This window comes from Hibiscus syriacus, unplaced genomic scaffold, assembly GCF_006381635.1.
Source record: "Hibiscus syriacus cultivar Baekdansim isolate YM2019G1 unplaced genomic scaffold, ASM638163v2 tig00001120_pilon, whole genome shotgun sequence".
In the NCBI taxonomy this organism is placed as follows: domain Eukaryota; kingdom Viridiplantae; phylum Streptophyta; class Magnoliopsida; order Malvales; family Malvaceae; genus Hibiscus; species Hibiscus syriacus.
Genome location: NW_024061845.1, coordinates 515,103 through 539,407, shown reverse-complemented (window position 1 = coordinate 539,407; position 24,305 = coordinate 515,103). Strand labels below are relative to the sequence as shown.

Here is a 24,305-nt window from a genome sequence, read left to right as displayed (position 1 = left end):
AACCCACACAAAGCGGTGGAGCAAGAACCCACACATACCTAAATTTATGTATTGTGGGACTAAAACCCAAGACACTTTTGTAATCCGAGTTTTGTACAATCTCTTCCCCAGAAGGGGAAAATAAAACAAAAGTAAATAGAGTTCTTCTCTCATTCTCTTACCAGTACTAATTTTACTTAATAAAAGCTAATTTCATATCCTGAACCCAACAAATTAGTCGGAAGCCAGAAACAAGTAAACAGAGACAAAAAACATTACAAGCAGGCAATCTCATCTTCTCTTAACTTTCTTTGAGGACTTGCCTTTGACCCCCAGATATCTCTGTATATCCTCCTCCTCCTCCTCATCATTTCCGCCCTTCCTCCTTTTTGTGCCTCCAATTTCTTTAAGTTTCTGCAGAGGTGTTTAAATTTTAACAATTGGAAAAAGTTGTCATCTCAGTTAAAAAATGATTTGAAATCTCAAATAAACACCAAAATCGAAAATTCAATAGAGAAAAAAATACAAGCAAATGGCAGAATGAATAAAATAAGCAAGACACACTATCAAACATGGAGTCTACTACAAGAAAAAGCCCCTATTTAAAGAAATGGGCATTATATCTGCAAACCAAAAGGTTAAAGCAGTAACAACCAGAAGTAAAACAGAATCACAAAAATGATGCGTTTGAATCAAACAACATGAAAATATAGACAAAGCTAAAAGGAACGTGGATTACCATCTGCGACAGTCTTTGGCTTCAGTCACACTTTCTAAGATTTGCAAGACTACCTCTTCTTGAGCAGGGTACTCAGGTAACTTTTTGCCTGGAATACAGAAAACAGAAAAGGTTACTCTGCTGGACAAACTACTCATCGACTAACATCCTAGAAACAAGTTTAGCAAATTTGACATACCAATAAGCTTTTCTATCTGCAGATACCACTCCAGCTCATATTGATTCACTAGTGAGATAGCAACACCAGATCTTCCGGCACGAGCTGTTCTACCCACTCGATGGATGTAATCCTGTACCCACATAAAAATTAGCCCAAAAAAACAGCAAAGAATGCCACAAAATTCTTATGCGCACTATCCCTCAAGAATTAAGATCATTTGTAGAATAACAGAATGCATTCTTTCCATGGTCTAAGCAAAGACTAACCTTAGAGTTCATAGGGATATCATAATTAATAACCATATCCACAGATGGAATGTCAAGTCCTCTACTAGCCACATCAGTGCAGACAAGAACATTACATTCCCCAGACTTGAACTTATTCAAGGCTCCTAGCCTCTTTGACTGTAATCACAATATGTCAGCGAAGTGTGCAATTAATAATTAATAAAATTAAAATAAAGAGGAAAAACAATTTTTTTGTGGGGGGTTGGATAGGCGGGGTGCATTCCACATTTGTCGAGCAGAAGCATAAATCAGAATATCAACAAAACAAAAGAAAAATACCTGAGTCATCTGACCACTAATGGGAATGGCCCTTATATTAAGATTCCGAAGAATAAAAGACAAAAGGCGAGTTGCATCACATGTTCGAGTGAAAACCATAGATGTACATCCTGACATCTCAGTCAAAATATAAACAAGATAGCAGTCCTGCAATCACAGCAAAATAAAATACATAGATGAAGGCATTCGGATATCTAGGAACAATGGAAGCAAGAAGGTGAAGATATTTCACCCTTTATCCACTTACAGAAGTAAGAAGGATTACCATGACTAAAGTACAAATTAACTATCTATTTCAGCTAAAATAAAATCCCTATTCAACCACAAAGCATGTAGCATGAACACACTCGAATGGTCATGCCTACTAGCACTATTAGAGACTTACTTTAGTCTTTTAAGTCTGTCAAAGATTCCCAGGGTTAGCTCATATGCTGGCCTATCTTTTCTCAAACAGGGGTCTGGATGCTAATATTAGTATTTAACATGCCAATTTCCAGGAAATGAAGACAACTGAATACAGCCATCAAGGGTCCAAAAAGGGGAAGGGTGTGAAATTTAATTGTTCAAACTCTGGTACTATGATGTAAAAGTTAAGGTAATGAAAATTGGATTACACAAATCATCAATCCTTCTGCTGCCCTCACTCCAGGATAAGTAGTCTAAAGGTTCCTGAAAGTTTTTCTTGCACACCACCCTGGGGTCACAAGGTGTGCTAGACCTGAGACATATACTATCATTGAGCTAACTCAAGTTATTCTACATCATTTTCATATTACTTTAACAAACTCAAGTGCATCTAATATAAAATGGACCAAAAGGTTTCCTCAATCTTTTCAGTAACTAGAATTTCAGCACATAACCAACACGAAAATCATCACAAGTAGGATTAACTATATGATGTTTCACATCTTTGAAAAGAAATTTTGAGGCTAAGAAGATTAAGCACCTTGTACTTTGCAGGTACAAAGCGATATTGTTGCTTCAATGTGTCAACAGTTGAATATTTCGAGGCTGCTTCAATCTGTAAGAGAAATGAACTGAAAGTCTTTGAAACTTTTAACTTAGAGAGAGTGCAGAAATTACTATGCTTAAACAGCACCACTAACCTTCACAGGATTTCTCAGACATGCCCTTTGCAGCTTCTTCACCTGTACAATCAACAAAACATTGCAATCAAACTTCCACCACATAGTAAAGCCAACATACTGTAAAAATCTGGTCAAATTGAGAAATAATGTGTACTAAACAAAAATAAGGACAAATTGTAAAAATACCGTTCCCTGATGGTAGACTGGCTACATAAGGCAACAAGAAAAAACAAAAACATCCACATTCACATACAGAAGGGTATGATATATTAGATAATTTTAAGTCTTAATAAGAATATGCATACAAGTAAAACATCAATAAAGTGCGGCCAATGCACTAGTTATTGCAAAGATATTAATTAACAATAACAAAGATTGAACTAAGCCTTTACAAGGTTCAGCTAAACAGAACTTAAAAGTTCTTTCCCATCATTTTAATCCATATCTGATGTGAAACAGATTAAAGTATATGGATATATTACTAACTGAATACATAAAATATTTCGTATTCCACACAAACTGTTTTAGTACATGGACAAATTTCTTGTCGAACACAATAAATATGAGTTTTCCAAACCTTTTTTGGTCATGGTTGCAGAAAACAAATACGTGTGCCTATCCCGAGGTATAACATTCAATATATCATCAAGTGCTTTCTCAAAATCCTCATTCAGCAACCTATCTGCTTCATCCAAGACCTGTCAAATACATGCACATATTATTTCAACAATATATATATACATATCAAACAGTCAACACTCAACAATAAATGCATGTTACAAGTTGGGTATTCTATTACTCATTTAATCCAATATGTCAAGTAAAATCTTAACATAGAAGCGTTCAGTTTGGTTTAAAGTGCCACATAAGACATCGGCATTCATATCATGAAGGTGAAATTGGCAAATGTAAAATTTGGCAGATGAAAAATGAAAAAGGGTGGAAAAAGATAAAAAAAATTAATATAAGCTAAAATAAAGAACACAAAGGGATGCTTCACGAAAAAGGGTGGAAAAAGAACAAAAAAGCTTTCACAAAATATGACCCAGTCATTTTATATCCCAGATCCTCTGTTAAACTAAATATGACCAACAATTTGAATCCCAAGGGACGTTATAAAAATAAAAACAGGAAGAAGTAGAAGAAATTCTTACCAAATATTTTAGCATGCGTAGAGAAAAACCTTTAGTATTGGTTAGGTGATCCACGAGGCGTCCAGGCGTTCCAACCTACAGGGCGAAGATTATATTTCAATCATTTAAAAAATAAATATTCCGATGTATTCTTTGTTCCATTAATTGTCTGTGTGTGTACTGAAAGCTACTTAAAACAATAGTATACTGACATTTTTTCTTGGGATTTAACATTTAAGGAAGGTTACTACTTACTACCATTAAGGAAATATCTTATAAACTCTAAACAAAGTTTCCAAGAAAGTTGGTGTTATCTAAATAAGCTCACAGACACACCAAAACCTAGGGTACATAGCCCTTGCACTAATTCTTTGCAGGTAAATCATAAAAAGGAAAGATATTCATGCCAACCTAGAAGATATCAGTATCATAAAAAGGGGATTCCTTCATGTAGTGCAACCAACCAATATATCAAGATAATAGAAAAGGACTATGATGACGGAAGCATAGCATATGTATACTGGATACCATGTGACATAATCTTTGTCACTACATCTTAGAAGATAAACTTAGATGAGGCATCAACAACTTAACACTAATATAGTTGCAATCATTTTTTATCTAACTGTAATCTACAGTTTCATAATTGCAATCAAGTCTTAAACCACAGGTGAACTTAACCTAGTTCACTTATGCTCAAATTTACTTAAAGTTCTAAATAGTGTGTCAGGCAGAGAACAAATGAACTTACAATAATGTGTGGCCGCTTCCCAAGGGCAATTTGTTGTTGCATCAGGTCCCCCCTCCAACAAGCTTTCCAAATTAAGAACCAAAATTTATGCAATCCAAATAAAGCCCATTAATGATGAGAAACAATTAAGCAGACACAATGTTCAAAGTCAGCAAACAACACCATGCTACTTCAGTCAAGTAAAAGCATATAAAAACCAGTCAAAAATGAAATCTCAATCTTAACTTGCTAACAATGGGGTACATGTTGACGGGAAACTTACCACAGCACATCTTAGGCTAATCCCAGATCCTAAAGCTTCAAATTGTTCAGCTATTTGAATTGCAAGCTCCCTGCAATAACGAATTAGGATTAAACCAAACAAAATCCAACATGAATGATAACGAAATGAACTTGTTTGATATCAGACCGTGTCGGGGAAAGCACCAAAGCAAAAAATACAGGTGCAGATTTATATTCTTGCTTCGAATGGCATTCCAAAAGCGCGTGCAGTATTGGAAGAGCAAACGCCCCTGTTTTACCCGAACCCGTTTGGGCAAGCCCAATCAAATCCTTCCCTGCAATACGAAAATCCTCACATTCTTTAAACAGTGTAATCAAACAAAGTTTGTCAAAAAGAAGGAAAACGGCAGAACCTTCGAGAGCGTGGGGAATGGCTTCTACTTGGATTTTGGTAGGGGCTTTCCAACCTAAACTGTCGGAGGCTTCCACTAACTCATCGCATAAGCCTAAACCTTTGAACGACTTTATTTCTTCCATCTCTTCCTCAGCCATTTTTGTTTCAACGCAGGGTTTCAACTACTGGTGATGTAGCAGTGTCGCCGGTCGCTATTTTCACTAAACCTACAGCTCAAAAATTCTGCTTCTCAACAATGTAAACAGAGAAAGAGTGTGAGATGAGAAAGAGCAACAGGTTTGTGAGACGGAAAACAGAAAATCAAATATAGCAGAATGATGCAGAGGCAGATAATTCTAAGTATAAATCTTCAAGTTGAGTTTAGGGTTTCATAAATTACCTTATTTTCAAAGGAAACTTGGCGGCGGCGGGATATGTGAAGAGAAAAGAGAGTAGTAGGCCCTTTTATTTCGTATATTTTTTTATTTGATTAGTTTTATATGTTTAGAGTAAAGTACAGAAACGGTCACTAAATTTTAATTAATTTTCACTTATCACAACTTACGTTTAAAAAGGTACAAAAATGTCACTAATATTATTGATTTCTAACAAAACGGTCACTCGACCGTTAATGCCTGTAACTGTGTGACAGAAATCTGATGTGTCAGTTAGGGAGCTGATTTGGCACCCGTTGACCCCTTTAAAAAATAAAAAACACATAAATTCTATAAAAGTCTTCCTTCTTCCCCAAAGGCCAAATCAGCTAGGGAGGGTTCAGTTGAGTGTTGGAGGTGTTCTACCAAAAACAAAATTATACACTCAGTTACTTTGATTGTTCTTCGTTTTCCGGAAAGACAAATTGCTGGTCCTCATTGTCTCTGTATACTTGAACAAGAGCAGCTGCTTTGTATGCAAACACCCATGAAAGCATTGCAGGCACAAGCTGCGAAGAACAAACACCAAAAACTATAAATTACGATACCAAGCTGCTTTGTTAATTTGTCAATGTTCCTATTGACAGCTCATCAGCCAGAAAATCAAGTGACCATTAGCAAAGCTGAAAGTGAGGATGATCTTGAACTCCCCTTAGTGAATTTGCCACTATTCAAGCTGCTACTAACAACTTTTCGGCTGCAAACAAGAATGGAGAAGGTGGATTTGGACCAGTATACGAGGTAGAAATATATTTCACCGTTGGAACGTAAGAATCTGTCATATTTCTCGTCGAGTTAATAAACTTGCTGATAAACTTGCCAACTTGGGGCGCAAAGCAGATCTGGGTCTGTTGATTTTCCAGCAGCCACCTGATGATATACAGAATACTCTCAAAGCTGATCAAATAGTAGTGAGCAGCAGCCACATCCACTGAGCTCAGTGTTTTCATTGTAACCAAATAATAATAATAATAATCCATAGGGTGAGCTGCAGTTCGGACAAGAAGTGGCAGTGAAGAGACTTGCAGAGAATTCTGGACAAGGCCTTCAAGAATTCAAAAATAAATGACGGACAATGGCTGCAGATGAAACAAGACGGCCTTCACTTGACTGGAGGAGGAGATATGACTTCATTGTTGGGATATCTAATGGGCTTCTTTATCTTCATAGAGACCTAAAGGACAGCAATGTTCTGTTGGACAATGATATGAATCCCAAAATTTCAGAATTGGGAATGAAAATAATGTTCCGCGGGGATCAAACTGAAGCAAATACAAAATGGATAGTTGGAACCTACTAAGTACAAGGGTGTCTGGTGTGTAGCTGTATCAAAGTGTTTTAAGATTTGGATTTTAGAGCTGGAAATGATACTGTTGGCTTTGGTGATGAACAGTGGTTATATGCCACCAGAGTATATTATTCAATAGGGTGTTTGTCATTTAAATACAAATGAAATATTATTAAATATATAATTTAGTATTTTTTAATATTTATAATATATATTATCTAACATTGAATATTTGCTGTAGATGAAATTTTATATTTATAATATTCTTAAATAAGGGAGCTTGACATTTAAGTAATTATATTATTTTTAAATGTAATGTATATTCCATTTTTTTAGTGTACAAAAGAGGCAATCATTTCAACAACCATACAATATACAATAAAAACCTTTCTAATTATAGGCAAAATCTGCCGCCTCTGAAATAGGAATATAATGTCAGAAAAAAGGTGACAAAATATGTAGAATTCTGCAAATGAAAAAGTAAAAATGTGGGGTATCCATTAGCCATGGTTGCCACCTCCTCCGAACCCCCCAGTTAGCAATATGTTAAGTGTTTCTCCAGTGAGTACATCTTCCCTCCATACTACCAGTTCCCATGGGATAGCTATAGGCAAATACCAAATATATTTCTTTTGCTGCACGTCTGCAAACTACAACATTTATCCGGTACTACATTACAAATCAGAACAAATATAAAAGGAGTGCGAAAAATAAACAACAATATAGGCATCAAGGTACCCTCTTCCCTTCCTACTGTTTGATTTTCCAGTTATGTGCAGTCCGTGGCCCTCTTGCAATGCCTTCATAGTATTCAGATCCAAGTTTCTGGTTATTCCAATCTTTAACAAAGTCGGCAAAAAAATCCCGAGCAGACTCGGACGAAAGATCAGAGAAAAACACACGCTTCTCTTCTTTCAGCCACGTGGCAAATTCATTGTTCATTGAAAAATAGTCATCACCGGAAATCTCTTGAACCCATGTTTCTGCAGCAATGGAGATAAGAACATCAGCAAATTGTAAATTTCATGTAAACACTGTGTTTAAAATGCCATTCTCACACAACCACCAGCAGCTGCATAGGCAGTCAAATGATATAGGCATTAGAGACTCGTGTGCGCCTAGCTGTCATTCTAATATTTTAAAAGTTGAATTCAACACCGCATGGTTTCATATTCAATAGCCAAACCCCATGAATCCAAGATGTAAGAAGAGTGGAAAGGTTGAATGAAAGTTTAACCCCAAGTTGATAACTTATTGCTTTTGTCATTGTTGTACGTGTATAAAATCTTTGTATATATTCTTAAAGGTATTGTAACATGATTATACCATTCTTGTACAGCACGTTAAACTATATGAACACTTAGGACCAATGAAATAAAGATGCAAAGTATGTTAGACCAAACATGTGAAACCACAAAGTTCACTGATGAGAAGGCAAATTTGCACTTTAAAGTTCAGCAACTAATGTCATTTTGCCAACCTATTTCAACAAAGAAAAATAAAACAGACTGCAATATAGAGCTATCTCAGTCTATAAATTATGTTTTTCGATTTACCGAGGAAAGGTATGAACTTGCAGCACAACACATGACAAAACAGAACTAACAAGACATCTAGTGAGTGAGCTGATTTCAAGGTATCCACCATTACAAACCTACCAGAATTCCTTCAACCCATAAGTTCACAGAATCTGTGCTTTCAATATTCCTAAATAATGGAAGGCAAATACTCCAAAATCATGAATGTTCATCAGAATTCTCAATGCTTTAACAGAGAGCTATGGACCTTGTTTTTGAAAAAACCGAACATAAGAACCCCTCACCACCAAAAAAAAACTATGAACTATTACACCAAAACGTCCAAACTATACAGACTGTATTCCACTTCCAATTTCACATCATGTGCCTCAAGAAGCAACCTAATTCTTAGGCACAGCAGTTAAAGGAAACTATGACATAAAATCTAGGTTGACTTCTATAAAGCAGTACAAGAGGACTCACAGAGTGGCGGTCAACTTTTTGATGTTTACTTCTGTGCTTTTCCTTCGACTTCTTCTCTGAGTCAAACAAAGTAAATCAACGTGATATAACTATTTTGCAAAAAGCAGGAGACACAATGTGGAACTTTTAGTTCTTTAGCATTATACCAAAAGCATATCCCAAACAAATGGTATTAAGAAATCCAACAAAAAAACCATAAACCTTTAGATTTAATAAAGAGATGTGTTGGACATTCAATACAATTCTCAAATAACAAATTTATCAGAATTTTGTAACTTAATATATAACTATAAATAATTCAAGTAAAAACTAATTTTCTAATTCAGGCACTGTAATTATATCACTATGGTGGTCTCTTGTTGTTAACTTACACTTCAATTCATGAATCTAACAAAAAGCCTAAAATTTGGGTTAGTGTGCTTTTCTTTAAATAGCACTATATCTATCCTTACTCTATCAACTCTGAGTACTTCACTAATCATATATTATCCAACTCCCAGCACGAGCATAGACTCCAAAAAGCATGTAAAAAACATGATGCAGATGAACACATCAATCCAGCCATCTTAAGAGTTAATATAGTTAATATATCAACAGCTTCATGACCAAAGTTTTAAGATACAATTTCGGTGACTGAATAGTGAGTATTTGCAATTGTATTGCTATCTCAATAGAAGTAGAATTTTAGAAATACCGGGGGATAGCTACCACTCTAATTACAAAGAGTCCTCATAAATCCTACAACCATAAAAGCAGAAAACTGAACCAACCGACACATAAAGTAAAATTATAGCTACTAGAAGCTCATTAAAACAGACATATAAACACCTCAATTCACAATGGAATACATATTGTTCCTTCAATCTTCCCCTCCGAAGTATCCCTTTGATGTTCTTGAAATTTTAAAATCTTAAGTTAACAAATGCACATAACCCAATTCTTCCAACTTTTGCTTCATAAACACAATGTTCAACAAATACTCGATAACTTAAAACAAAACATAGAGGAGAACTAACAATGAACTTATAAGCTTAAAATTAAAACCTTTATCTGAAGAGTGCTTGTGAGATTTCTTGTCTTTCCTTTTCTCTTTCTTATCATGCTTCTTCCTGCTTTTCCTCTCCTCGTCCTCGCCTCTCCTTTGCCTTTTTTCCCTTCCTTCATCTGTAGTTTTACAGTAAACCAAACATATTCACGTTAAAAACAAAAGCTTTCGTTAAGTTAAATTAAATTCGAATCATTCTTGCTTGAAACGCTAAGCACTTTAAATTAGGGTTCTAATGCTTTTCCTCCGAAAATTAAATAAAAATGTTCTCCACCAATGGAAAATTAAAACTAACCTTCAGACCCAGAAGAATAAGAATTTGATCGTTTCTTACTTCTCTTTTCCTTCCTATCGCTCCCATTTCTCTTCAGATTTTCTTTTTCTTTTTCCTTTTGGCCATATTTTTATATTATATACCGTACGTGTCAACAATTCAACATAGATTATTTAATGACTAAAACACCCTTGTGCTATAATGTTATTTTCAAAATAAATTACGGCAAACTAAATTAAACTGTCATTGAAATATGAGTAATTTTCTTCTGTCCCATTAACGTTTTAAAAGTAACGATTTAGTCATTGATATTATCATTTTATAATAAATCGATCATTCGACCATTAATATATTATCACATTAATAAAATATTGATGTGACGTCTTAACTTTATTGATCTGATACCGTTTGATCATTTGAAATTGTATGTCGTCGGAATTTAACGAGTTATCTCTTTATTTTTTATTATTAATCTTAATCATATTCATTTTAGATTCATTTTAGTAACTATTTATAGTGTATCCAATAAATTATTATACTAAAATTATGTTTTTAATAGTAAGGTTATCTATTTTAAATTTCTTTAACTATGTTATTTCTTAATTTTTAAAGTTTGACACATAATATATTAATAGATAGTATATTCAATGAAATGAATATAAAATATAATATTAAAGTATATAGAAAATTTAAATAATTCGAGTCATTGATGACGATTAATACATTTATGTGAAGGTTCAATTAAATACTGTTTTATAGTTTAATTAAGAGAACTTTACATTAATGTAATTAAATCATGAATCAAATTCCAAAATAACAGTTTAGTTAAATAAGGGGAAGTCTTCACAAATACTATAAATTCATATTCTCTAGAAATTCAGATAAAAAAGCAAAAACCTTGAGAATATCAATTGCTCAGCCTCTCCAAAATTATGGAAGCAAAACCCCTTTTCTCCGAAGAAAACAAATCAAAAGCCATTGATAACGATAATAATGGAGAGGCTTGGAGGATCGATGATGAACCCTGAAGCTATTTTTTCTCAGTGATTATTTACATACATATATATACCATTAATTATATTTTTTGAATTAAAACTAGCTTTTCATCAAAAAAAAATATCATAAATTATATATATATATATATATATATATCATAAATTATTAGATTTAATAATATCAGTGTAAGGAACGGGAAACTGATGAGAATAAAAAAAATCAGACATCCCTTGGCCTCCAAGCTTGATGAATAAATAAGTATCCAATGTGGGGGGTGGGGGAGCAAAGAGAAGCCGAGGTGAAACAATTACAGGATGCATTCCAACACATCAGGAGCAAAGGGTGGCCGTCAACATCCAGTATTTATTTTAATTATTGTTTATTAAAAGCTCCTTATTATTTTATTATTAAGAAAGCTTTAATCTCAAGCAGAATAAGCATAAGAAAAAGTTGACCAACAAACATTGATATCCTCAGCAGATGAGATCATCAACACTTACATGATTGTTTTTTAAAATTTTGTAGAGTAAGAAAAGAAGGTGGGCGAGATTGAATGGTGGTATGAAAAAGTGAAAAGAAGGAAGAAATAAAAGAATTAAAAAACTGGAAGCCATTGATGTGGAATGTGGGGAGGAGACTACACTGAGTGTGAATACACAAATCAGGCTGGCTCTAATGTTCCAAATCCTCAAAGCCAGAGAGAAGCATGACTTTTCCCAAGCCTCACTACTCACTTCTGCTCTCCGGTTCTCTACTAATAATTAAGATGACTAATGCTTTTGCTTCAATTGCTAATTCCGCCCCCCCCCCCTTCTGATTCTACAGTGAGTTGATAGCAAGAGAGAAATAGCATGTTAAATGAAGCTTTGATGGGCGAAGAATCTTATTCAACTGCACCATTTTTCTATAATAAATTACTACATTTGTATTTCTATGAAAATACCGTTGAACGGCTCTTCTTTGTTTGGAGTGATACCTGCGTCTTGTCTTGGAGTTTTTCTTCTCTTTGTAAATAACTACGTTATTTAGATTTATTTTTAAATTTATAAACCCTCATTGTTAATATATTTGTATTTTTCTAAATCAAAAGAGATTTTATTAAATTGATAAATAACAGCGTCCAATAAAACAAAATGATCAACTCGTTCAGTAGCATCAAAACAATGAGAATAAGAGACAAGTAATTACCATGACAAAATCCAAGGTTCCCCAGTTGGAAGCTAACATTAATGACCCATCAAAGTCTGCATCATCTAAAAACCAAGCGATATGCCCATCAACACAACACTACATCCGTGCATAAAACAATTAGACATCAGTAACACCTATTTTTGCAAAACTAAAAATTAGTAGCCGAGTTAGCTTCTTTTAGCGTGTTAATGAATTGCACACGTCCAAACGATCATGATAACAGAGAGTATCATTCTTTAAATATAGATAAACCATATTCGAAAATGAGTATGATAACTTCGACATCCACAACAGACCTGTTTTTTTTTTACCAAAAGAGTTATACATGGGGAGTAAATGTTGAAAAGACCCAACTTGGATATAATATCATCAAAGGTAATTCTTGGAAGTGCTTTGGTGAGAATATCTGCTAACTGATTCTTCGTTGAAACATAATTGAGTTTCACCGTTCCACCATTCACCTTTTCAGAGATGAAATGTCTGTCAATCTCCACATGCTTCGTTCGGTCATGATGAACTGGATTCTTTGCAATACTTATTGCAGATTTACTGTCACTTTGAAGTTCAAACCATTTGTTGGCACATAACCCAACTCAGTTAACATTCTTTGAAGCCAAATTCCTTCGTAAATTCCAAGTGCCATTGCTCTAAATTCTTCTTTTGCACTACTTCGAGACACCACCGCCTGTTTTTTACTTCTCCAAGTAACCAGATTTCCCCAAACAAATGAACAATAACCAGTTGTAGATATTCTATCAGTTAATTCACCTGCCCAGTTTGAATCCAAAAAAATTCTTACTATTCTATCATAACTTTTTCTAAAAATTAACCCATGTCCTGGTGTCATTTTCAAGTATCTTAGAATTCTATTCACTACCGCTAAATGTTCTTCTCTTGGATCATTCATATATTGACTCACTATACTGACAGGGAACGCAATATCAGGTCTAGTAAGTGATAAATAAATTAGTTTACCTACTAGCCTTTGGTATTGTTCTTTATTTACAGGACTTCTCAGTTCTTCTCTCCTTAGCTTAAGATTTGCTTCCATGGGTGTTTCTGTCGGCTTACATCCATTCATTCCAGTTTCTGATAGTAGATTAAGGATATATTTCCTTTGATTGATCATTATTTCTTCTTTTGACCTTGCAACCTCCATGCCTAAAAAATATCGTAAAGTTCCCAAGTTTTTGGTTTCGAACTCCTTCGCCAGTAGCTTTTTTAATCTTTCTATCTCCATACAATCATCACTTGTTAGAATGATATAATCCACATAGACAATCAAAATTGCCTTTTTGTTGTTTGAAGTTGTTTTGACAAATAAAGTGTGATCCGACTAACATTGCTTGTAACCATCCTGAATAATCACCTTTGTAAATCTGACAAACCAGGCTCTTGGAGATTGCTTAAGTCCATACAAGGACTTTAGTAATCTACATGCTTTTCCTGTATTGCTCTTCACACCCGGTGGAATTCGCATATATACTTCCTCCTCCAAGCTTTCGTTTAAAAATGCGTTTTTTATGTCTAACTGATGAAGCACCCAATTCTCATTAACTGCTAATGACAGTAACACTCTCACAGTGTTTAGTTTTGCTACCGGAGCAAACGTTTCATGATAATCAACTCCAAAAGATTGAGTGAATCCTGTCGTCACTAATCTCGCCTTATATCTTTCAATGCTACCATCAGCTTTGTATTTTACTGTGAATACCCATTTGCAGTCAATTGATTTTTTATCTTTCAGAAGATCAACTATAATCCAAGTATTGTTATTTTCCAATGCTTTTAATTCCTCTTCTACTGCCTTTTTCCACTTGGGATCTTTCAATGCTTCTTCCATCGTATTTGGAATAGTAATGCTATCTACACTTGCTGTAAAGTTCTTAAAACAAGGCATTAGCTTTCCGTATGCAACAAATCTCTCAATTGGATAATTTCTGCATTTTCTTACTCATTTCCTTTGAGCAATCGGCAAGTCATTATCATCCATTAAAGCATTTAATTTAGTGGAAGAACTCTGATTACCTTCTTCATTCTCCAAAGGATTCTCGTTTGGTTCCGGTTCATGACAGTGTCTATGTTGTGTGGGAGACTCGGAATTAGGTTCAGGGATTGATTTAGAAATTGATTTTTGTCGTCTCTTGTAAATCTGTAACTCGGATTAAGGTATTTGAGGCGAAGTGATATGCTGATCATGCCGAGGTAAATGTGTTTCGGTGGAATGGTTTGGCAAGGATACGTTTTCTGGGTTCGATAGTGTCGTTTAGTATGGCTGTAGCGATTTTGTAGCCTTATTTGACTGGTTTAACTAGTTTGATGGTGTTGGTTCATCAAAAAGAGCTGGTTGCAAATCAAGTGACAATTGTTGTGAGTCAACAAACTGATATTCATTATATGACTCCCCCTGAATAGCAGTTTTAAGGGAAAAAGGTGTTTTTTCAAGGAAAGTAACGTCCATAGTAATAAAGAATTCCTTTGTACGAGGATAATAACATCGAAAGCCCTTTTGAGTCGATGAATAACCCATAAACACACACCGAAATGCTCGAGGATCTAATTTGGACATGAAAGGAACATTGTTATGAACGAACACAGTACAACCAAAAACTCTAAGGGGTAACAATGAAGTCATCGGTTTAAAATTGGGGAAAAACTGAAGAAAAACATCTCTTGGACACTTAAATTGTAACAGTTTACTAGGGAGACGGTTAATCAAATAAGTGGCAGTTAAAAGGGCTTCCCCTAAAAAATAGTTAGAAACATTTGTGGAAAAAAGTAGAGACCGAGTAACCTCAAGAAGATGTATGTTTTTCCGCTCAGCAATCTCATTTTGTTGAGGAGAATTGACACACGAAGTAAGATGAACAATCCCAGTTTCCTGAAAGAAAGAACCCAAAATATTGGCAAAATACTCACTACCATTTTCAGAATGAAACATTTGGATTGAACACTGAAATTGGGTTTCAACCATCTTATGGAACCGTTTAAATATTTCACAAGCTTCAGATTTGGTTTTCATGAGAAACGTCCAGGTAGTACGAGTGTGATCATCAATAAATAAAATAAACCACTGAAACCCATGTAAAGATGCAACCCGCGATGGTCCCCAAATATCACTATGGATCATGGTAAATGGTTTGGACGGTTTATATGGAGAAGGTAGGTAAACACTCTTAGTTTGTTTAGCAAGTGGACAAATATCACAAGAAAAAGATTTCAGACTTTTATTGACAAACAAATGTGGAAACAATTTTGCAAGATAAAGGAAACTTGGATGTCCTAAACGAAAATGCAATAACATAACATCGGTTGAAGGTTCAAGTAAAGGAAATTGTTGTATAACATCGAAGGAAGTTGATGGGTGGGAAAATAAAATTGCTGGAAGTAGGTAAAGACCCCCACAAAGCCTAGCACTGCCAATCACTTTCCCCGAGCTGGAATCTTGAAATTCACAAAAATCAGAGTTAAATTTTGTGGTACAACATAAATCGGCAGACAACTTGCTAATGGAGATAAGATTACAAGTGAGATTGGGAACATAAAGAACATGAGATAACAAAATGTCCTGATTTATTCGAATAGATTCATGACCAGTAATACCAGATAAAGAACCATCAGCTGTTCGAATATGAGAGATAGACGAGTCGGCATGAAAAGTGTGAAAGAGCCGAAGATCACCTATCATATGATCACTTGCACTGGAATCCACAATCCAAGTAGGAGTGGTGGATGTATTAGCCAAAGTAGCAGAATGAATTCTACATACAGGTACTGATTGGGATGAGTGTGCATCTGACTAAAAAACTGTTGCAACTATTCCATTTGTTTTTTTAGTAAACAAACTTCCTTGTAATTCATTATTCACAACACAGTTTCCTTGAGTATCACGTTGTTGATGTTGTTTTGAAAACTTCCCATCAGTAGGCTTGCCATGTAATTTCCAACAGGAATCCCGCAGATGGCCAACCTTCTTACAGTAGTCACACCAAGGTCTCCCTTTCTTTGGCCGAGTAGTAGTTTGAGAGTGAGTGAGCAATGCAGACCCTTCAGCGGGCTACAAATCAGGAAGCATAACGGTACGTCAACTTTCTTCGCGTCGTATTGCAGAAAATATTTCCCGGATTGAAGGAAGAGGTTTGAGTCCTAATACTCGTCCTCGGACTTCATCAAGATCCCGATGCAAACCGGACAAAAACTGGAATATACGGCGTTGTTCAACAATCTTCTTGAATAGAGCGGCATCTTCTACACACCTCCATTCACGGGATTTGAACAAATCAAGTTGTTGCCATAGGAACGACATTAGAGTAAAATACTGAGTCACGGTTATGTTGTCTTGTTTGAGATTGGCAAGTTGACACTCGATCCCAAATAAAGCAGCAGAATTTTCCAGATTCGAATACATCGCCTTTGCAGCACTCCAAATTTCAGCCGTTGTTTCATACAACATAAAGTTTTCCCCCACAGCAGGAATCATGTAATTGATGAGCCATGACATAATCATGGTATTCTCACTTAGCCAAGTTGAATATTCAGGATTCGTCACAGCGAGAATTGGTGTGGTCTCCAAAAGATATTGTTGTTTGCGCCGACCGGTTATATAAAAACGAACAGATTGGGACCAAGCGATATAATTGTCACCATTCAATCGGTGACAAGTGATAGAGGTTGAAGAAACATCAGAAAGGTTTGAATGGGGTGAATTAACGAGGAATTCAGAAGTGACCTCCGATGAAGAAGTGGCGGAATTCATGATTGACGACTATATATAGGGTAAAAAGAAAAAAAAATAGGCTAGATTTAGGTGAAGGATCGATCACCTAACTGATACCATGTTGAAAATAGGGCTGATGTAAAGTGAATTAAAAGGAATTGGGTGATGAAATAAATTAAATGACAAAGGTAAGAAAAAGTGAAAAACTTCACTGTTGTATATTCAAGTAACAATAGATTACAAGTTTAATATGTATATATAGTAGGTGAGAACAAGTATTTAATTTAAACTAAGCTACTTAGTAGATATCCTTATCTAACTTTCTAAGAGTTAATTTAAACTAAACTACTTAGTAGTTATCTTTATCTAACTTTCTAAGAGTTAATATTATATTAAAATACTAATTAATTATCCTTATCTATCGCATAACCTACGGCTACTTTTGCTAAAGAATTGATATAAGTTTTCCATTTGTTTTGACAGGTATCTGATATGCATGATTCGGTTTCCGGGTCTCAATTTATTTGAATTTTGGGTCACTGTTATATTGTTTCTGGTGGTCGTCTGTAGGCGTTTGGGTGCCTGGGTGGTGCAACTGAGCTTGTTCCATTGCTTGATCTATTTTTTTCTTTTAATACTGTTGTTGCATTGGTGTTTTGATCTTTTGTTGAGATGTAAAAGATTGCTCCATCGCCAATTGTATAGCGCAGAGATGGATTTCTTCCTTGACAGAACAAAGAAGGCAAATGTTGGGTAAAAACATTGAAAAAAGAGAGTCAAATTTACGAAGCAAAACAGATTGTGATAGTGCATCCTTTGAGATTCCAGATAGTCGACATTGACATAAAGAAACCATATTGTATTAGAAATGGAACGAAGGAAGTGAGTGAAGGTGGTCAAATTCACCATCTTGGCGAGCTCGTAAGATGCTGAACATAAGACTAAGACTAATCCAATTCAAATCCGATTGCTTCATAATCATTTCAGTTTCCAATCTGATTTCATCGCATTGGCGTTTAACATCTCCAAACCTTTCTCCTATACCCCTTTGCTCCTCACGTATGCATCTTTGATCTTCCCTTATCCTTCCCATATCCGCTTTGATTCGTTGGACCCTACTTTTCAAACCCTTCGTTTTCAGGTCCAAAGCCTTGTTCTTCTTCTTCCCGAACATGCACGGCACGGCCATTGTTAATCGACTTGAATATGAAGCTCCAACTAAAGTTAAAACCGAAATAGATTGAGATATAAACTTTGACTGCAATCCAATGGATTTATACAATAAGTTAATATTAGTAAAACCGCGTGTGAGATTGGAGGAAACAAGTAACGAGCAAGTGGAGAAACCGGGGGGAAAGGATGAAGAAGTATCAGTTTTATAGCGAGGGCATTCGGGCGTGAGGTGAAGGAATCGCGAGTGGGATGGAACCATCATTTTTGGGAGTTTATTTTAGTGTCGGTATGACTGATTATGAGGCTGCTTATTGGTTGCCTTTAATATCAATTTTATGTTTCAATGGTCCCACACAGATTCTTTTAGAATAAATTTTCCATTGAGACGTTATGTTAGGTTTTACTAGACTTGCTTGGTATCTTCCACTACAGTTTTTATTCTTGATTTGAATTTGTCAAATTAATTTGAAACTTAAATTGACAAGATCGTAAACCCTAATCATTTGAGTTTATTATTAAAACTAATCATCATCAAATTGGAACATATTATTGTTGTCATCATATGTGATATTAGTTTTATAGATTTAGTTCCGTAATTGATCCCAAATTATTGTCAATATCCACGTTTATATAATTTAATAACACACATTACACTCCCAGCTTCATGTATTAGCTTAATGATAAATAGCTTGGTTAGAGTTCAAGATGAATTGAGCAACATTTGTAGCATAAACTATACTATATATAGATGTTACACAATAAATCGAATAAAGTGAGTGAGGTTATCAGCTTCGGAAAAGTTTCCATCTTTGCGTGCATTAATGATCTGCAAGATGAGACCAAAATTTGGTTCACAGTTGCTTCCCTGCAAATCAGGTAATCTCCTCCCTGAACCCCTCACATTGTTGTTCAACAATGGCAAACCTTTGTTTCACTCTGGTTTGTTCCTCTCTTATGCGCCGTTGATCCATTCCTATCTTCCCCATGTTTCATTTCAACCATCGGATCTTCTGCTTAATCCACTGTTTACTTCGTGGCTTCGCCATCAATCTTTTCAGCTCGATAAACAATTTAAGAGATACACTTGCTATGAAATTTTATGGGATTAAAAACCTTATTATATAGTTAGCTTTCTATGATTCGTCGGATAATATCCTTGAGTTTGCCTAGAAAATCGTGAGAAGATGATCTGAGGGTTATTGTGTTAGTTTGCATTGCAGTCGTTTAAAGTTGTGTATGTTTATTTTATCGCGGGGTTTTGATTATGGATTGTGACGTACTTTGTCAACCGAGGATCAAGTCATGATTGAGACGTATGATCCGGGAATGTGTTTTTGAGAGCCTCTTCCACGTCTGTGAACCTTCTACCCCTCCTCTTCATACTCATCTTTCATATTCACCTTGTTGCTCCATTTTGGACAAAATATTGATTATAAAATTTGACTTGCAACTTGAAAATAACAGTAATAATTTAAAGGTTAAATGCTCCCTCAATTGGGTGTTATTTTATTGAGTCTTTTGATTTTATTTTTTTGCTCGATAAAATAGATTTTATTAATTAAGACCTAGAAAAAGAGTCTCATTAAAAACATATCTAAACTTAAATCGAAGAAAAGAGTACTCTTTAACAAGGGAATAATACAACACCAAAACAAACTAATGGTTCATTGCAACAATTACTACATAGCAACCGACCACACCACAGCCGGGCCAAAGACAAACAACCTGCACCCAGTAAACAGGAGACCAAAAAGTTACAAAATGGTCCTTAAACTATAAATCATTATTTTGTTGAGTCTCTCGACTATCAAAAGTTACAAAATGGTCATTGACTATTCATATGTTCCAAAATCGCTCTTTTCCGTTAAACAATTAACGGTCGTCTGGGCGGGATGTTAAGATGCTAACTGAGATGTGATAAAATCTGATTTCAAAACCCTTTGAGTTTTATAGTCATTTGAGATTCTAAGATCAGATTTTATTATATTTCAATCATCGAGTTAACACCAAGCTCAGAGGACCGTCAATTTTTTAACAAAAAATAATGAGTTTAGAATATATGAATAGTCAATTGACCATTTTGTAACTTTAAATAGTCGAAATACTCACAAAGTATGTAGATCATTTTGTAATTTTTAATAATCGAAATACTCGATAAAGTAGTGACTTATAGTTGAGGGACCATTTTTGTACTCTATCCGAACTTAAACATAATATAATACAAATAAATAGTAAAATTCATGCTCGATGATTTTTTTTTTTTAAAAAAAGAAGTTTGATAATTAACTATCGATTAACCTAGTGAGATAAGCTACTTCAGAATTTAAATTTTAATATTATAAATAAAAAAAATTAAATTAAAAAATGTCATCATATGATAAATCTTTTCAATATATAATAAGTTTATAACAAAAATAATTTATTCGCTGCAAGATCACTAAAGGAAAAGCCAATTATAAGTTTGGAGAGTTTACTTTGAATGGGAAAATAAAATATTTTAGGAAGAAGACTAAACCTGCCAAAAAAGAGAGAAAGAAATAATCATTTTTTGGTTTCTCGCTTATTACATTAGATTGTTATGGCGAGAGTTTGAAAGCTTATCTTTAAATCAGTGACGAATTTTTGTTGAGTAAATTAAATTACAAATTACTAAATCCGATGTTATAAATAGTTTTGATAGTGGATTAAAATAATAAAAAATTCTTTTTTGGTTGCTGCAAAAAGACATTTATGAACATAATGCAATGTTGCATCCGTCTCTCTTACAGTTGGAGGACGTTAACATTGTCATTTAAAACAAAAACTATAGCATTGTTTTATCAGAAACGGAACTACGGAAACTACTGAGGTCGGCATCTATTTCAATGTCATCGTTTTCACGAGCTCCAACGATATTGAACACAATACCGACTCGAATCCTGCTAGAAGTCGATTGTTTCACAATCACTTGAGTTTCCAAACCGAGTTCATCGCCCGTAATCCTTTCTTCCTCTCCTATGCATCTTTGATCTTCCATTATTATCTTTTTTGCATTTGCTTTCACTCGCGTTAACCTCACTTTAGAATTCTTCACTCTTGGTTTCAAAGCATTCTTCTTCTCCTTAACCATGCCGTGTGCCACCATTGTTATCTACTCCAATTCAAAGAATCAAATCTGAAACAGACTGAAATTTATTTTAAAACTGTAACTAAAATTTGGAGGAAGCAAAAAACCAAAATGCAGAGGGACCGAGCCGAATGGAAAGATAGGCTTTTAGGTCCCTAAGCCTTTTGGTTCCCTCAATACTCAATCTTAATTCTGTATCTGATGTACAGAAAAGTGAAAGAAGAATCGTTTTATAGCGAGTGAGTCAAGTGCTAAGTTAAAGGATCGCACAATTTTTTAACTGAGATCGAGCAATCTTTTCGGGATTTATTTTGGTTATTAGTTAACATTAACATCAATTTTATTTCTTAATGTTCTCATGTACTATGAATAGATTTTTCAATAATATGGCCTTAAATTATGCAAGTTCATTCATAATTATATAGTTAATATGAGTTTGTCATTTAACTATTTTTAAAATAATTTATTTTTATTTGATATATATATTACTATTTTAAATATAAAAATTAATTTTTTAGTATATGAATTGTTATTTCTTGAGGTCTCACATGACTACTGGGTGTATAAGCATTCAATATCAAATAATTGAAGGTTATTATTGATTATATAATGTTTTGTACTTATCTTATATTAATAAAAAATAAATAAATTAAATAGTATTTAATTTTTAAATTATATTTTATTATAATTTCAGTGCTTAAATAATTTTTTAATTCAGTTTGGTCCTCTGAACTTTTTGAAAGTGAAGAATGTTGTTCCACTCAATTTTTATTATTTTTTCCCCTTGAAATATGCTTGAGAAGTTGTTACTGATTTTTTTAAAGTTTCTATTATTGCATGACGAGATGATTTTGTCCCGTTTATGAAATGAGTATTTATTAAAAATACAAGAAGCGTTAAATGTACAAGTTTCATGAAAATAATTTGGTTGTTAATATCAAATGAGTATTTGTCCTAATTGTTTCTCGTTCATTTAAAAAAAGGTAAATATTTGTTCCCAGAATTAGATGCTTTGAAAAGGAATCAGCAGATGCTGAAGCTTTAGAAAAGACCGAATGGATAAGTAAAACAGGCAATGAGGCGCTACTACCCCCATTTTCTTCTCGTTAAATGAAACCCAGAAGACGCTTATAGATAATAGACCAACCATGCATATACAAAAAATGGCTTCATTAATGGTCGTATGAATATATAATTTGGAAACCAGAAGAAGAATGTCGAGAATTTTCGGGAAGCAGTATCGTTGTAAGACTATTGTTTTTTAATGATTTAAAATATATAATTATTTGACCTAGAAACATTCAACGCTTTGGGAAGATAACACGTTTTCACTCCAAGTGAGCATTCAATGGTTCTTTCAGAGGGAGAAAAAGATGATCAGTTGGAGAAGATCAATAATGCGAGTTTGAGAGATAATTCATTTGGGATCCTATTTTTTATTTTGTATAAAAGCTTTAATATATATATATATTGATTCTTAACGTTTATATCTGACCTAAGATGTCATAGACCTACTAGGGATCTTGCCAAGTAACTTTGACTAATCGAAGGGTATGAAGCTTTGATCAACAAAAGAATGATTGCGGAATTGTAACTCCAAATTTTTTTTTATAGAATCCTCAATGAGAGGCAAGTAAAATGATAAAGTTAAAATTTTTAATTAAAGAATATTTAACAATTTTAGTAGGTGATTTTATTTATTAATAATAAAAGTTAAACAATATAACTCGATTAAATTAAAAGTAATAATTTATATGAAATTAATGTTAAATTAACTAATCTAAACTATAAATCACCAAATCTTATAATAGTTTTGATCATAATTAAAAGTTATATAAAAAAACTTATTTTTTATTAAGCTCAAGAGTATTATAAAATATTATATGTTCTAAGTACTTTCAAACATTTGACGATGAAATTCCAATCATCTTTACAGGTGCTCACACCTGTAACCTTTAAAAATAAAAACGATTTCTTTAATCATTAAAATAAATTGGTTCGTGCTAAAAAACTTCCTTTTTAATGCTGCAAACATAGGAAAAACATAATAGATGTTTATGAAGCAAAACAGAATGCAATGTTACATTCTCTTTTTACTACTGATAAGAGAACATTAATATTGACATTTATTTAAATCTCGATAAAAAATATCGACATTTAAAAGAAAACAAAAACCTATAGCTTTCATTTATCAGAAAACGGAACTAATGCAGCTACGGAGGGCAGGCATCTATAATTCAATGTCATCGTCTTGACGAACTCCTACGATATTGAACACAATATCAAGCCGAATCTTACTGGTACTCGATTGCTTCACAATAACTTGAGTTTCCAAATCGACTTCATCGCATTGACATTTAACATCTCTGATAATTCTTTGCTCCTCTTTTACACATCTTTGATCCTCCATTATGATTTTTCTCAGATCTGTTTTTAATCGTGCGACTCTCACTTTAAAACTCTTTACTCTTGGTTTCAAACCATTCTTCTTCTCCTTGATCATGCCGTGTGCCACCATTGTTATCGACTTGGATTCGAAGAATCAAAACTAAAACGGACTGAGATTTATAAGCAAAGTTGTTTGTGAAATTTGGAGGAGCGAAAACCAAAATGCAGAGGGACCGAGCCAGAGGGAAAATAGGCTTCTTTGGTCCCTAAGCCTTTTGGAGTTCCCTCAATATTTAATTTTAGTTCTGTAACTGATATTGAAACAAGGAACAAGCATCGTTATATAAAGAGGGCAGTCGGATCCGATGTTCAAGGACCACAGCGATTCTTTAGGGATTTATTCTAGAATTGTGTGATTGAATCAAAGATTTATTTGAATAGTACGCCCTTAAATTATGCAAGTCCGTTCGTAATTATATAGTTAATCGAATTTGCCGTTTATATTAATTTTTAAAATAGTTTATTTTTTATTTAATAATTATACATTTTTGTTAAATGTTTAAATATAGAAAATTTACTATTTTAGCATAGTATATTTAAAAGTCTAGCATAGATCATAATATTTTTCCTCATTGATATCTAAAATTTCAATTTTTGTACG

At 34.0% G+C, this 24,305-nt stretch overlaps 2 protein-coding genes across 2 annotated transcripts; both read right to left on the bottom strand.

Annotated features, from left to right (window-relative positions):
* Window positions 1-181: 181 nt before the first annotated feature.
* Window positions 182-5,304, bottom strand: LOC120121566 (DEAD-box ATP-dependent RNA helicase 10-like). Its single transcript, XM_039140892.1, is given in 14 exon segments — window positions 182-393; window positions 719-732; window positions 735-806; window positions 897-1,008; window positions 1,145-1,282; window positions 1,445-1,591; window positions 2,391-2,465; window positions 2,551-2,594; window positions 3,113-3,230; window positions 3,687-3,761; window positions 4,417-4,478; window positions 4,642-4,748; window positions 4,826-4,973; window positions 5,052-5,304. Coding segments are annotated over 14 exon segments (1,374 nt in total). The 5' UTR covers window positions 5,191-5,304; the 3' UTR covers window positions 182-270.
* Window positions 5,305-12,224: 6,920 nt separating this feature from the next.
* On the bottom strand, window positions 12,225-14,103 carry LOC120120205. Its single transcript, XM_039139888.1, has 5 exons — window positions 13,602-14,103; window positions 13,267-13,421; window positions 12,811-12,945; window positions 12,572-12,721; window positions 12,225-12,356 (listed from the first exon to the last, which is right to left on the bottom strand). Exons 1-5 carry the CDS (start codon window positions 14,101-14,103, stop codon window positions 12,225-12,227), a joined length of 1,074 nt encoding a protein of 357 aa, XP_038995819.1.
* Between the last annotated feature and the right edge of the window lie 10,202 nt (window positions 14,104-24,305).

Excerpts from the sequence above, each read along its gene's own strand:
- LOC120120205 (XM_039139888.1), bottom strand. The coding sequence starts at position 14,103 with ATGGAAGAAGCATTGAAAGATCCCAAGTGGAAAAAGGCAGTAGAAGAG. Across the intron at positions 12,946-13,266 it reads GAGAAGAACTGAGAAGTCCT|GCGGTGGTGTCTCGAAGTAG; the intron begins GTAAATAAAGAA and ends AGTAAAAAACAG. Across the intron at positions 12,357-12,571 it reads CCCCATGTATAACTCTTTTG|TGTTGTGTTGATGGGCATAT; the intron begins GTAAAAAAAAAA and ends GCACGGATGTAG.